The 15914-nt window shown below is 48.7% G+C and overlaps 1 protein-coding gene across 5 annotated transcripts in view; it reads right to left on the reverse strand.

Moving 5' to 3' along the window:
- Positions 1–1611: 1611 nt before the first annotated feature.
- Arhgap35 (Rho GTPase activating protein 35) overlaps positions 1612–15914 on the reverse strand; it is a 116862-nt gene continuing 102559 nt past the window's right edge. For 4 of the 5 annotated variants that reach the window (XM_087551859.1, XM_087551855.1, XM_087551856.1 and 1 more), the window contains 3 exons: positions 15559–15690; positions 5843–5948; positions 2140–5143 (listed from right to left, as the gene is read on the reverse strand). In XM_087551859.1, the coding sequence (XP_087407985.1) occupies positions 4786–5143; positions 5843–5948; positions 15559–15690 (596 nt within the window). In that variant the 3' untranslated portion in view covers positions 2140–4785. 5 annotated transcript variants of the gene reach the window in all.

Below are 15914 nucleotides of genomic sequence, written 5' to 3' on the forward strand. Positions count from 1 at the left end.
TATCTGCAATCCTATTACTCAGGAAGTTGGAGGCAAGAGAATCAGTTCAAGGGTAGCCTCAGCTACATATTGAGGGCTCTACCAGACTAAACAATAAAAATGAAAGGACAACTGTGAAGGTCCCAAGGATGAAGTCCTCAGTACTTGGTGCTAAGTGCTTTTACCCAACGTGCCACCATACCAGCCTAGAATCAAGTGATGACATTCTGGCTGGGCATAGGAGAGCCACAGATGTGCCCACCGTAATTCTAGACTTAGGTGAGTGGCAGTTTACAGCTGTAATCTCAGCACTCAGGAGGCTGATTCAGGATTGCACTGAATACAGGAAGTCTGAGCTACATATTAATATCTTGGGGCTGGAGATCGCTTGGTGTTTATAGAGGCCCAGAATCCTCTTCCCAGCTCACAACTAGTAACTCCAATTCCAGGAGTTCCTATGCCCTCTTCTGGCATCTACAGGAACTGCACTTACCCACAAAAACACATTCATAGAAAACTTTTCATACTGTTTCCAAACAAACAAACAAACAAACAAACAAACAAACACCAAAAAAAAAAAAACCCCAAAAAACCGGGGTTGGGGATTTGGCTCAGTGGTAAAGCACTTGCCTAGCAAGCGCAAGGCCCTGGGTTTGGTCCCCAGCTCCGGGGGAAAAAAAAACCCCCAAAAAACTGAAAATAGGGGATGGAGAGATGACTCAGAGGTTGAGAGAGCTTGCTGCTATTGCAGAGGGCCCAAGTTTGGTTCATTGGGTGGCTCACAACTGCCTGTAACTCACATGTAGGTAGCCCAGCAGTGGTAGTGCACACCCTTAATCCCAACACTCAGGAGGCAGAGGCAGGTGATCTCTAAGTTCAACTCTACAGAGTGAGTTCCAGGACAGCCAGGGTTATATGGAGAAACCTTCTGAAACAAACAAACAAACAAACAAACAAACAAAAAAAAAAACAAAAAACTTGAGGAGGAAGAGGAGGAGGAGGAGGAGGAAGAGGAGGAGGAAGAGGAGGAAGATGGGCTTGTTTTAAGTTTGAGGCTGCCTGGAGTTTTTTTCCCCATCCATTTAGTGGTGCTGTGGAAGACATCTTGTATGAAGAACTTCTAAGCCCCTGTCGTAGGGAAGGGTCAAGGGAGGTCAGGTAAAAGGTGCACGTGGGTTCTATCAGAGTCCCAGCAAGCGTGAGCACTAGAATAGAGGTAGAGGGACCCACAGGGTGGTAGGAGCCTTGCCACCATCTGGGACCCAGATGATGGGATCCTACTTCACCAAGGTGTTCTCTGATGGGCCTCCATGATGGCCCATGTGCCCCCACATACATCCACTCAAACTTCCTCACACAGAGATGTCTAAAACCAACTGCCTCAGTACACCCGGTCCTAAGACTTCAGGTGCGCACCACGCGTAATTCCTTCAACATTTCCAGGGATGGTAGGAATGTTTTTGGTAGTGGCTGCTTCGGGAGGCTGGCCTTCTCACTGAGGACTTTCCCAAAGCTTGGGCCATCTGTGGCTCCCAGACTTCTGTCCTGTGGAACACCGCCGTGGGGGAAGAGGGAGTAGGGTCACCCCCACTCGGCCCCAGGCTGCTTTGGAGACTGCAGCCCTTCATTTCTCTCAGGCCTGTTTTTATTTATGTTTTTTACAAGATTGATTTATTAACTATGGTACATATCACATAAGGCCTTTTCTTTTCTTTTTTTTTATACCATTCCCATTGAGACAAGTACAATACTTTGTAGCAAATACATGATCTTAAAAACCAAAACCAAACAAAAACACCTCACTCAGAGATGCTTGGCTGCCGTGATGGCTGCATGCACTAAACAGGCTGGAGCCTCAGAAACCCATGATGTGTTTTTTAAAAAAGCCTGGAAACGAAGCAGACATTGCTAACAGCAACTAGAGAGGCCCTGGTTTGAGCCACGATACAGGAAATCATTACACTCGCTGTACAGACAGGTTTCCACTTTTGCTGCAAAACAGAAGTTTGGGCACACGGCCAGACTACTAACACACTTCAATACCATTAATGTTTCTGTTTGTTCTCAGAAAACTCAAAATACTTGTTAATCCAACACATATAAAGATCATTTAACATGTGAAAATACAAGTACCAGAAAAATAAGCCGACAACAGCACTATTCCAAATTTTCAAACAAGTTTTATTCCCATACAATCCCAAGACTTTTCTTTGCTTAAAATGTACACAGGGAACATGATTCTTTAATGTGAACAATAACTTATGTCCTGGCTCCACTACTTGGGTGGCTTCATGGCTGGGTAATAGGGCTAGAGCCTTAGCCTCTCTAGTGTCCCTGGATTGACCTAGTTCATCCCCATTCCCTCCCCATGCACACTGGTAGTGGGTGTGGAATGGAGAACCTCCCTCTTCCACCTGCCATCTGTAGATGACTTTGGGGGATGAGGATCGTTGTTGGCCCAATGTTAAGTCAGGGTCTGGGAGCAGAGCATAAGGTACCCTGTAGGGTCCTCACTTAGGTGATGCAGGTCTTCAAGGATTCCTCCCGCTAGACCAGGGGTGGAGGTACAGACCACAGGAGGGCTCACCCCACCCCTCTGGCCTACAAGTTGCTCTTTTGTCACCCTATGTAGTGGTAGATACAGTGTGAAGGTTCTAAGAAGTCTGTTACTGCTGCTGCCTGCGTTGGCTGGAGAAAATGGAGAGCGTGGGGGAAGACAGAGCACCAGACCTTTCCATATCCCTTAAAAGGTTGAGGTGAGAAGGATGGGACAGTGCAGAAGGAATGCATACTACCCAGTGTGAAACTCGAAACCCAGCCCTGGGCCCCGTGGTAATGTTGGGTGGTGCCAGGTTGTGGTCACCTCCAGGGCTACTTTCTGGGTAGGGCAGCAGCTGACCTGCCATCTACTGAAGCCCTGAGTGCTCTGTCGTCTGTAGTTCCCCAGTTGGCTTGTCATGAGTGGGAAGGTCACTTAGAGTGCCTGAAGCAGAAGTGAGCTCCAAGCAGGGCTCTACTAGCCATGTGCCTACCTCTGTCTGCCACCCACTGCCCTGTCGACATAATAGGCAGCAGCCTCATAGATGGGTTCATAACTCTGTTCACAGCAGGATGGCTCCAATTCCATCTCTGCAAAGACCCAACACAGAAGCTACTGAATGGAAGCCATTTCAATAGCTGAGGCTTGGGGCATGAAGTCAGGGCAGAGGACGGACTGCAACCTTAGTGGGCACTACACACATTATGCTCCTATTGATTCCAGGCCACAGCACCCAACACAGACCCCCAGGAAGGGAGACACTTACGTATAACACATTTGTACCTTGCGTTTGGTTTTGTCTTGGAGATTACTTTGCAGGGGGCAGCCTTAGTGTTTGCAAGCACCTTATGTTGCCAAGTACTAGAGATAGGGAGACAGCCAGCTTCTCTAGGGCAGGACCCTGGGCCAGAGGCCAGGCATCCTTCTCTTGTCCTACAGAGGTAAAGGCAGGGTGGCAGGCCACCTGAGGCCCTTGGGAACACTCCCACATGCTATTTCTAAAGTGCAATGGTGCGACCCATGCCCCTCCTATGCTCAGGGTACCTTAGTGTCAGATTTCATGGCCCAGTGCTTAGATTAAAGTGGGGGCAAAGGCAAGAGCCCACAAGGGCTGCCATATCAGGAGGAGTATGGGGAGGCTGCTGGGGGAAGTGTCAGGGCTGGTCAGTGTGACAACAAGCCAGGCATGGGTACCTGTGCCTAAGAACAGGATCCCTCATTCCATAGCCAGTTCATCATTTCTGGAAGGTGCTATGCCTGCTCATATCCCAGACACCTTTTTCTGGTTCATTCACAGCATGGGATGAAATGACCCCACTTCAAACCAAACACGCCAACCTGGGTGCTGTGTGCACACGCCTGCAGTGTTTCTATAGTAGTGTATGTATGTATGCATGTAGTGTGTTGGTTGGCAGCAGGGGCAGGGGCCGTGCTAATAATCTTTCCAAGGGCTCTGTCTTCTCTGGGGGTAGGGGTTGGGGTCTGTGTTTGTAGTCACTGCCCAGGTGTCCTTACTTTGCTGTCACACATAGACAAAGGGGATTGTTACCCAGTGGCCACCTGGCAGGTGGGAGTGGAAACTTGAGGTCTGTTTTCTTTCCGTGATTTCGGTCTTTCTGTCTCTGTGGAGGAGTCCATCTTTCTTCCAGTGTTCCTTTGCGGCAGGGAATGGATCAGAAGCCTGGGAAGGGGTTGGAGGAAAGCCACACACTGGGTCTAGGCACAAAGCTCTCCTCTTGCTGTGCTGTTGGGCCATGCCAGTGCCCCAGTGTGTCCCATGGGGTAGCAGAGCCATAGCCCACATGTCCCCAAGACCCCGTTGCAGGTGTGTGTGTGGATGATGAGAGAGGACAAACTGGGAAACGTCCTCTGTAGAGGGGCCAGCCCTGCTGGGGTTACCTCTGCCCCTGGCAGAGGCTGGGGTGATGTCCTGACGGTGGGGCCTGACGCTGGTGCAGGCAAACGGGTTGGGCCAAGGGGTCCAAGGAGCAGTAAGGGTGATGGGGCCGCCATCTGGTCAGTTCAGTTCTCAGATTGGCCCAGACCAAGGCGGGGCCTAAGAGCTTGCCACAGCCATAGCCAGGGCAGGTAAACGAACAGCAGGGCTCAACTGCCCAGCAGTGGTGGACACTGGCTGGTGCTGCCACTGAAGTCTTAAAAAGGCGCTTGGCTGTGAGCTCCACCCCAGGAGACCTGATTTTGTTCAAGGCCAAATGCCACCCTGTCAAGAAGACAACTGATTTTCCTGCTTCCTGGGCTGTGGTGGCTCACAGCGTGTGTTCGGCTTGGAGCTGAGAGGAGAGCAATGGCTGCATTGGGGACTGAGGGGTTGGAGGAGGTGACTGGGGAGGTGATGGCTGACTGGTAGCAGGTGTAGAGGTGAGGAAGGGGACAGTGGGTGCCATGGCTGAAGGGGAGCCAGGCGCAGCCCCCGGTGGCTCACTGATCGGCCGGTTGTAGAAGAAGAAGGGGCACTGCTGGATGAAGAGCTCGATGATGGTCTGGTAGGATCGAGTGGCTGTGAGTGCGTCCATGCTGCTGAAGTCAGGCCGCATCAACGTGGGCCAGAAGCAGATGGACAGGTTCTCACTGGTCATAAGATTCACCTTGTTGTTGTGGCTGACTCTGCAGATGACAGCAAAGCCAGGTGAAATCTGCACAGGGCCTCAGGGGGGTCCTCCCTACCCGCCCAGCTTCAGCCCGAACCTGCCACCAGCTTCAAGGAGCTGCAGGGCCCAGACCATCAACCAAATTGGTGATGATGCCTGGGATGGGCAGGAAGTTAGTGCATGGCTGCAAAAACCACCCCTCTGGGGCTGGGGATTTAGCTCAGCGGTAGAGCGCTTACCTAGGAAGCGCAAGGCCCTGGGTTCGGTCCCCAGCTCCAAAAAAAAGAACCAAAAAAAAAAAAAAAAAAAAACCAAAAACCACCCCTCTGCCAACAGGCCCACCATGAGTGGCTAAACCTGAGTATTGGTTAAGTGCTTTGCTCACAGGACAGGCTGCTCTGTCCCAAGGCACCCCTCCTGATGCGTGATCTGCCTCACAGCAGCTCTGAGACAAGGACGAGGAGCAGCTGTGAGAAGCTCTTGGCATTTTCATTCCGTGAAGTTTCGGAAGGCACTAGCTAGCACCTGCCAGAGTCTACTCCACCACCCCCCACAGGCTTGAAGCCAGAGTCAGAATGGAAAGCAAGGATGCCACGGGCCTAGCTATGCCGCTTGCTGCTGTCCGAGGGTGGGTCCTGCTGGCCTTGTCCTCAGGTAACTAACCTGACATGCCGCTCAGGCAGGAAGAGAAACAGACAGCGTCTACTGAGCCTACCTGTTCAGGTGGGAGATGACATATTTGAAGACTTCATGGTTCTCCTTAGGGAACTTCTTCAGCACTTCCTTCAGAGCATGCAGCTTCTGCTCCCTGTCGTTGATCTCTGAAAGAGAAAACGAAGGGCTTTCAGGGACGAGTTGGTGGGTATTCTGAGGACAGCAGGAGGGTACAGAGCAGCTGGTAGGACAGGTGGCTGGTGGCCAGCCCAGGTGTGCTCTGGAAATCCTCTGGGAGGGCAGCCTCATCCTACTCTCATGCCCAGAGCCTGCACCCATGGCCGCACACCTGGACTGGGGTCCAGACGACGTCTATGTCCCAGGCCCCTGCTGAAGGGCAGTACTGTGTGCCTGGGCTTCCTGCCTCCCCCCAACCCCCAAGACGAACCATCACAGACTCTACCATAAAGAACACCATTCTTTGCTCATTGGTTGCCCCTGGAGACAGGCACCCCAATGTATTAAGACTGTTTGCTTCCTGGCCAGACGGAGGGTGCTGCCACCCACCCACACTGACAGACCATGGAAGGAGGGAGGGGTCTGCCACAAGACCAGGGCTCTGTCCTTCCCTGCACATGGTTCTGTCGGAGGGGCTGATACAGTGGGTGATTCTTATGCAGCTCAAAGGGACCACATGCCCCTGCTCTTACTGTCGCCAACTGTGCCCACTGAGAGTTCTAACGTGCTGTGACAGGAAGCATGTCATCCATGCCATGCCAGGTCAGCCTCTCCACAATGTGCCCTGTTTTGAGTATGGGAAAGAAGGAATCAGACAGAATGGCCATGGAGCAGGGATTTGAACTAACCACCTGCAGAGCTGAGCTGAGTTTGGTTCGTTCTGGCCAGGAGGCAAAAAAAAAAAAAAAAAAAAAAAGTTCAAACTCCAAATAGAGCAGCACCAGTCAGCTCTGACTCCTCTGCACAGGGAAAGGCGTTTCTGTGGCCACTGCAGTGTGGGCCTGCAGCATGCTAGTGAAATGGTCCACGGGTCTGACAACCTAAGCTTGATCCTTGGGACACATAGGGTACAAAATACTGCCTCCTGTAAGTTGTCCGCTAACTTCCACATGTGTGCACCCCCCCACCCCCCCACAAAACAAAAACCAAACTGCAGTGGCTTTTGTCTGTCCCCTGAGTTTGTTCTTTGGCTCTTTTCTCCTGTTAGCTTGCTGGTTTTGTCCTATTCTAGCTTGTTTTTATTTTATCTTATTTTTTTTAGATGCCTGTTTGTTTTCTATATAGTGAGACCCTGTCACAAGACAAATCTATTTTTAATAATTAAAAAATAAAAAAAGGTAAGACCACAGCTTCCTAGTTGGGAATCTACAGTAGAGGACATGCTAGAAGGCCACAAACCGGGTGAGCCTGAAGGAGTGTTATGTTATATAAGGGCTGCAATTCAGAGCCCAAACCCAGTCAGGTGCTCTGGTTAACCATCCTGTCTGCAGTGCCCTGAAGCTGTGAACCTGGGCAAGTGACACCCAAGGGTCGCTCAGCCTCCTGTCTGTGAGAGTCTACAGGTTGCACCTCTAGAACTGGAGCGTCAAGGTGAGCTCACAGTTGGGCACATGCTGAGGGCCTGGAGCTGCTCTGACTGGCAGGGAACCTAAACAATGGGAGTTGTCTGCCTGTCAGAAGATGATTGAAGCCACAGGAATTGAGGTGTGGGGGCTGGAGAGATGGCTCAGAGGTTAAGAGCATCGACTGCTCTTCCAGAGGTCCTGAGTTCAATTCCCAGCAACCACATGGTGGCTCACAACCATCTGTAATGGGATCCAATGCCCTCTTCTGGTGTGTCTGAAGAGGGATATAGTGTACTCATATACATAAAAATAAATCTTAAAAAAAAAAAAGGAATTGAGGTGTGAACTAGTCCAGCTTCAGTTTCTTTTTCTTTTTTTTTTTTTAAAAGATTTATTCATTTATTATATATAAGTACACTGTAGCTGTCTTCAGACACACCAGAAGAGGGCATCAGATCTCTTTTCAGATGGTTGTGAGCCACCAGGTGGTTGCTGGGAATTGAACTCAGGACCTCTGGAAGAGTAGTCGGGTGCTCTTAACCACTGAGCCATCTCTCCAGCCCCCCAGCTTCAGTTTCTAACCAGAGTCACTTCAATGGTTCAGTCTTCATGGCTGACCTGTAGCCCAGTAGTCTGTTCTTGTGTTTCAGTAAGAATTCTGTTTAGTGGGGTTGGGGATTTAGCTCAGTGGTAGAGCACTTGCCTAGCAAATGCAAGGCCCTGGGTTCGGTCCCCAGCTCCGAAAAAAAAAAAAGAAAAAAAAAAAAAAAGAATTCTGTTTAGCAGAAGGAAGCCCCAGGAAGGAGGATGCTGATCGATTATACAAGCACACATAAGAGCCATGAGCAGGGCTCACTTTCACTCACTAGAACAAGTGAGCCCCTTTTAGATGCAAGCACGCACAGGTCCCTGTAGGTCCCCAATGATTGGAACGTGGCCATGCCTCTTTTCAGCAGGCACTGTGTGGCAGCATGTCACGGACAGCAGCTTCACTCAGCATCAGACCTGCACTTCCCACCTGAGGAACAGCAGTGATGGGTGCTTTTTCTCTGAGGTGATGCTGCTGTTCTGATACCGGTTCATGCCCTTCGTGGGAAAGCGCACACTCCTCCTGGCGGTCTCTTGGGTCAGAAGCCCAAGAAAGACCTACGTGGTTCCTGTCCTGTACTCCCTCCCTCTCTCTTCCAACCTATTTGATTCCCTGCCAGGTCCCTGTACTCATGAGCACTGAGGAGCACCAAGTGACTGGAGGAAGGACCACCAGGAGAGAGACAGGATCTTCCTTGCAGTTTGGTCCTAGGTCTATAACGCTAAGGCAAGGCTGGTTTCTCTATTTAAGGTGCTGGGGATGGAACCTAGAACCCTCACATACTAGGCACACAGTGTACCAGTAATCCAGGTCCTACTCTACCTCATCATTGCCTTTTTTTACTTTGCCCATGATCTCCTCAGTCATGGGCTATTGAATATATTTACAGTATCTGATACGAAATTTCTCTTGGGGAGAAGGCTCAGACCTAACCATATCCAATCAGGAAGAAGTTGGTTTGAACTGTACCTGTCATGCCACCACTGTAACAATGGACACACCTTGCCAGGTACTGTAATATGCTGGGTTGAGCTCTGGGTAAGACTATTAATGTCTTTTCTCTCACAGCAGCCCACATGGCACCTTCTGGCAATATGTAGGTTAGCCAATAGTGAGTTTTCTGCTCAGTTGAGATAGAAATCTGTATCCTACATACAAAAGTGAGTGACGTCTTCAGCAACAGGATCTTCTCACTGAGCTATGGTGGGCAACCAAGCGTCATGGTAATATCCTATGCTCTGGGTATCTCTCTGACCAACACAGGAGAGAGGCATTCCATTCCTGACACTGAGATTTCACTTGTATCCTCTGTCCTCTAGGAGATAGAAGGGTCTTACATCTTCAGTGTTACAGTACCCTGAGAGACAGTTTCCGGCGGCTCTTGCTATCCAATCCTTAGCAGGCATCCAGGCAGAAAGTGGGGCTGGACTTCAGCTCCGCCCTCTGCTCCAGACCCCCTGCCATGCCTTAGAGCCTGTGAAAGGAATGGAGTCAGGTTGTGGGCAGGACTTCAGGGGCTGGAAGAACCAAGGTGCAGTCTATATACACATGCTGCAGCTGGTAACATCCTTAAGAAGCCCCAAGGAAGAGAAAGTCATGACTAGCAGGGACCTTATGAACATCCTCAGAGTATATAGGACTCTAAAAAGTATAAAGAGCCAGCTGTAGTATATACACCTGAAAATCCAGCACTAGACACACCAGGACGGGAAGATCAACCCAGAGTTTGAGGGCAGCTTGTACTACAGAGTGAGAGCTTGTCTCAAAAAAATCAAAAACAAAAAAATCCAACCAATGAAAAGACCCAAACTAAAAATAAAACAAACAAACAAAAAAGGTTTAAGAACTGGCCCTGGCCAAAACACCTTGTGGCAAGGACCCTGATCCTACTGTCGCCACCCTGACTGTTTACTGTCAGCTGAGTTCCAGGCTGTGAACCATGCATATTTATAGTAAAAGAACAGGAGAGAGCTGGGCAGAGGCTTGAGAAATATAGGCAGGCCCAGGCGTAACCTGGTCTTCCATGTGGCAAACAAGATTATGGCTAAGGCTGGGCAGGGAGTACCCTTTGTTTGGCTCAAAAGAGAAAATTCAGACTATTCTGGAGGCATGGTCATGCAGCAAGTGGGGCAGTGTCTCTTGTCCACCAGACTGCAGTTGGAACCATATATTATCTGTCACAGCCATGACTCTCTGTCCATACAAGCCGTAACACATGTACTTGTAGTGAGGGACACAGGGTCCCTGAACAACTATCTGGACAGATAAGAGAACGCAACACCCTGAGGTAGTATGGGAACAGTAGCCCACATCTATGCCACAGTCTGGCTGTCAGTCATATAATATCTAGCATAAGCTGTCTCATTTGCCTAGTGGGAAGGGGCGATGATAAGCCTGCATTGAGAATAATTTCTCTTGGACGATCAAGCACCAAGAGACTACAGGTTTAGTGTCCCTAACTGGACCTACCTCTAGGACTTGTCAGCACATAAGCCATAAGGCAGCTTGTTGGGACCAGACAGACTGGAGGGACTCTAGACAAGGAAGGGATTGGTTGTGTTGGTGGTAGACAACCAGAAAGAAAAAGGCCATCAGGTTGGAAGCATGTCCTGGTCGGGATGAGGTGTTAGGGAAGAGAGGGTAACAGAAGGCTCCCACCTGCTGCCTATGACTCTAGCCCTGCTAGAGCTTCCATAGCTCAGGACCCCTCCTCCTCACCTCTCCTTGCCTTTCCCCTCACCACGGAGCTTTGTGCACTTGCAGCTCAGCTTGCTTGAGTCTACAGAGAGCATCGGCTTCCAGCCAGGAAAAGCAGGAACTCAAGTTCCAGCTTGCTAAGTCCCCAGTCTCCAGTCAAGTTGTGTCACTCTCAGAGCCTTGGGCTCCTCTGTACCATGGAGAAACCATCCTCTACCTCACTGGTGATGAAGAACATGCTTCAGTAATCCAGCAGTGCCTGCTGCACAACAGCAAGTAACAATCTGTGAGCTCTGGTGGTGCCTGAGTCTCCATGTCACCTTGGCTAAGCTGGGAAGACAAGCGGCAGATAAGCACACAGATTCCACTTGGTGAGCACCCCTCAGTAGTGTTGAATAATGTGGAATTCTGATGCATACACAACAATCAAATAGTGACCTTGGTATCTGTTGTGATGGGATGTGGAACCAAATGCAAGCCTGAACATACACAGCTACTCTGAGGCAATAAGTGAATAGAGCTGGTCAAGGTGCTATTGCCATGGAAATCTGTGTAACTTTAGGGCACGCAATCTTCCCTTTACACAAACTTTTCACTGCCTGGCTTCTCACTCGGTTAAGTCCACTTTGATCCATAGAGCCCTGTGCTTCATTTGCTGCTTCTGCTTTAGGTACCATGTCAGTGAGATCCCCTCGTCCTTACTCACTCCTGTCAGATAGTCAAGAAAGGGCAGACAAAGATGACTAGCGGGGGTCCAAAAAGTGTGTAATGGAGAGGAAGTTATGAGACTCCAACCTTCCTAGGCTGCTGTGCAGTTCCTTCTGAACCGTAGAAACCTAGAGACTAGGTGTCAGAAGCAACTGGAGGAAGGGAAATGGACCTTCTGTGATGGTTTGTATATGCTTTGTCTAGGGAGTGGCCCTATTAGAAGATGTGGCTTTGTTGGAGTGAGTGTGTCCCTGTGGGTGTGGGTTTTAAGGCCCTCATCCTAGCTGCCTAGAATCCAGTCTTCTCCTAGCAGCCTTCAGATGAAGATGTGGAACTCTTAGCTCCTCCTGTACCATGTCTGCCTGGATACTGCCATGCTCCCACCTTGATGATAATGGACTGAACCTCTGAACTTGTAAGCCAACCCCAATTAAATCCTGTCCTTATAAGAGTTGCCTTGGTCATGGTGTCTGTTCACAGCAGTAAAACCCTAACTAAGACAGAAGTTGGCACCAGGAGTGGGTATTGCTGTAACAGGCCTGACCATGTTTTGGGGAAGATTGTGGAAGGACTTTGGAACTTTGGGCTAGAAAAGCCATTCAGTGTTGAGAACTCAGTGGGAAGTTCTTTAGGAGGTTGGAAGACAAGACTGTTGAGAGCAGTGCAGAAGATGGAGGCTTGGCTTGTGAAGTTTCAGAGGGAAGATTAAAGACTCTATCAGGGCCATTTGCTATTTTCAATTAAGACTTTGTGGTTCTGATTAGATGTAATTAACAAGAGACCAGAACTACTGAAGTGAAATCTTTACATTACTAGGACAACCGATGCTGGTTAGCTGGAGCTAAGAAATTAGCAGTGATTAAGAAGGGGCCAGCATTATTGAGGTGAAATCCTTTCGGAAGTGTTTCTTGAGAGTCAGCACATAGAAACATATGTTTCAGAGGTGACCACAGTTGTACCTCATGTTGGCAGCTGGACTTGGTAGTGTGCAAGAGTCACCCAGGTTTTGAAGGCATGGAGAACAGCTGAGGCTTGGCACTGTGAGAGGCCTGGAGAGGCCATTGGTGAAAGGTTCAGCTTCAGTAGCAGGACTGAAGGGGTCATGCAGAGAAGTTGAGGCTTGGCACCATGAAAAGAGCCTATGAACCAATAGGTGAAAGTGCAGGCCAGTCGCAGCAAGGGACCCCAGCCATTTTTTTTTCTTTTTTTTTTTTTTTTTCGGAGCTGGGGACCGAACCCAGGGCCTTGCGCTTCCTAGGTAAGCACTCTACCACTGAGCTAAATCCCCAGCCCCGACCCCAGCCATTTTTGAAGATGCCAGTACCATGAAATGACCACCAAGAATAGCAGCAGCAGCGGAGTGGAGCCAGGCAGATCCTAGAAGACAAGCTGTGTGCTGCAGAGGGCAGAGCTGGAGACGTGACTCAACCTCTTCGGGGAAGTCAAAAAGATTGTGAGTGGATCCCAGACCTTGGATCCCAGAGTTTGATTTTGCTTTGATTTGATTGTGACTGTACCTTGGTTTCCCCTCTTGAAGTAAGAAAGTATTTGGTTTTTATTTTTATTGGCACCCATAATTGCAAGATCTTGAATGTTAACAGACTTAATTTTAAAAGAGATTGGATATTTTAAAGGGAATGAAGTTTTAATGTGTTTGGGTTGTAAAGACTGAGGGACTTTTAAAGCTGTTTTTAATGTGAGATCTTGGGGATGAATAAGAAAGGTTATTCATAAGAAAGGGATGAATAAGGTTGTGGTTTAACAGTGATGTTTGTATGTCAAGTTGACAAGGGGTCAGTTGTACTGGCTTGTTTTGTGTGTCAACTTGACACAAGCTAGTCATCAGAGAGAAAAGAGCCTCACTTGAGGAAATGCCTCCATGAGATCCAGCTGTAAGGCACTTTGTCAACTAGTGATCAATGAGGGAGGGTCAAGTTCACTGTGGGTGGAGTCACTAAGACATCAGGCTGAACAAGCCATGAGGAGGAAGCCAGTAAGCAGTACTCTCCATGTCCTCTGAATCAGCTTGTGCTTTAGGTTTCTTTCTGACCTGACTTCCTTTGGTGATGAACAGCGGTATGGAAGTGTAAGGAGAATAAACCCTTCTCTCCCCAACTTGCTTTTTAGTTATGATATCTTTGTTGTAGCAATAGAAACCCTAAGACAGCCTTCTATCAACAACTTCTTTTGCCCCTCCCCAAACAAAAAGGTGCCATGTCAGTTGTTTTAAGAAACAATGGCATTAGGGGTTGGGGATTTAGCTCAGTGGTAGAGCGCTTGCCTAGGAAGCGCAAGGCCCTGGGTTCGGTCCCTAGCTCCGAAAAAAAAAAAAAAAAAAAAGAAACAATGGCATTCTGTTGGGTGCCAGCATTCAACATGCCTCTAGATGGCGCCAGGTCAAGGCAAAGCAAATTCGAGAACTGGTTGTCCAGCAGCTGGGTACTAACCAGTGCAAGGCCTCCTGAACCTCTTTCTAACTTCCCTTAGAGAGACAGCATGAGTCTAAGATGATCCTCCCCCACATAAGTGCTCCCTCCCAGCCTTGACAGGTGGGTAAAAAGGAGAGGCTAGCAAATGTGAAAACAGAGCATGTATAGATAACCTGAGTCCTACACCCTCCCCTCCACAGCTGGGCTGGCTTCATTAGAGGAGAGGGGACTCAGGACTGGAAGCCACTTGACCTATAACATCAGCACAGTCTTGAGAGTAAGCTTGAGCCAGGCAGTGATGAGTTAGCCAGGACCATACATCTTTTCTTGCCTGACCTCTTTCTCGATGCCTGGAAAGGGAATTCTTTTTTTTTTTTTTTTTTTTTCTCTTTTTGAGATGGGATTATACTATGTAGTTCTGTCTGTCTGTCCTGGAACTCACTAGATAGATCAGGCTGTGTGCAAACTCCTTCAGTAGTCGTAGAGGAATTGCTGTTTCTGGGTCTTCCCTTTTTTCCCCTGCAAGAGCCAGGGCTTTCTTTGGCAAAAAAATAGAGTAAGTGCCTTATGGTGGGCAGCCTTAAGAGATTAAGAGATGTCAAGGCATATGACATTCTCCTAAAGGCCAGACAATGGGAAAAAATCCCACACAATGGTCACCCTAAAGCAGTGGGTCTCAACCTTCCTAATACAGTTCCTCATATTGTAGTGACTCTCAACCACAAAATTATTTTCATTGCTACTTCATTACTGTAATTTTGTCACTGTTATGAGTTGTACTGTAAATATCTGATATATAGAATATTTAATATGTGACCCCTTTCAAAGGGGTCACATTCCACAGGTTAAGAATTGCTGTCCTCAATTGCTGTCATTAAAACTAGAGGCTCTAAGTCAGACATGGTGGCACATGCCATAATGCCAACCATGCGAAGTTAGAGGAGAGCAAGATAAGGTGTCTGAGGGCACCCTGGGATATCTGAGACACTACCTCAAATAAACAACAAAAGATCCCAGAGTACTTATGTGCTACAGAGCCTTGAGCCTGTGATCTTCTGGCCAAAGCCACCGGGCATCCTCCTTCCCCACACATGCACACAGGTAATTTTATTCTTTAAGAAACAAACAAAAAAAGTTTTTAGATATATTAATTTTAGTTTGTGTACTCTGCCTGCATTCACGTCTGTACATCACACATGTGGCTGGTACCTTCAGAAGTCAGAAGAGGATATTAGAACCTTTGGAACAGGAGTTTTGGACAGCTATGTCCTCTGCAAAAGCAGTCTTATAACCACTGAGCCATTTCTCCAGTTCCAGAGGTAACTTTCTAATGGTTTGTTTGGCCTCAGGTCACAGTCTTGCTGCCTTAAACGAGGCAGCTGAGAGGTGAAGAAAAGATCCAGGACAATGTGCTTCAGAACTAGAAGTTCCAGCTTCGGGTTGGGGATTTAGCTCAGCGGTAGAGCGCTTGCCTAGGAAGAGCAAGGCCCTGGGTTCAGTCCCCAGCTCCGAAAAAAAAGAACCGGAAAAAAAAAAAAAAAAAAAAAAAAAAAAAAAAAAAAAAAAAAGAAGTTCCAGCTTCACCTCAAGGAGTAAGCTCAGCGGAGATATGGGGAGGCCAGTCATAGAAGAGAGACAGGGATCACCCCTCACCCCCAAGTTAGAGGCTAGACTTAGAGACCTACAAGTTGCCCTGGTGGAACACTCAGAGAAGTGCCTCTGTAAAAAGGGCAGGGCTACCTGGAGCCTCTCTCAGGCTGTCAGTACTTACTGTGAGCTTCCACCAAGTCAATCTGCATGCTGTATGGTACCAGGGGGTCTGGTAGCTCCGAGAAAAAACTCTTCATGGCCCCTGCCACAGTGTTCACAGTGAAGTCTTTCTCTGCCAGGTCCAGATTGTGATCTGAAAGAAAGCCAACAAAGTGAGGCCAGACCCATCTAAGTTAGCAGAAACCACAGAAAGCTCCCAGAAAAGGCTTATAGATGTAGCCCAGGGCGGGGGCTTGGGATTAGCATAGGAGTGCTGAGGAGCTGGTTCACAGACATGGCCTGACAGGTCACTTCTGGCCTGTGGGGAGGAGAAGAGTGACTGGGGACCATGGTCTCCTAGGCCACCTGCCATCCAAC

Source organism: Rattus norvegicus, chromosome 1 (assembly GCF_021556685.1).
Source record: "Rattus norvegicus strain SHRSP/BbbUtx chromosome 1, alternate assembly SHRSP_T2T, whole genome shotgun sequence".
NCBI classification, from domain to species: Eukaryota; Metazoa; Chordata; class Mammalia; order Rodentia; family Muridae; genus Rattus; species Rattus norvegicus.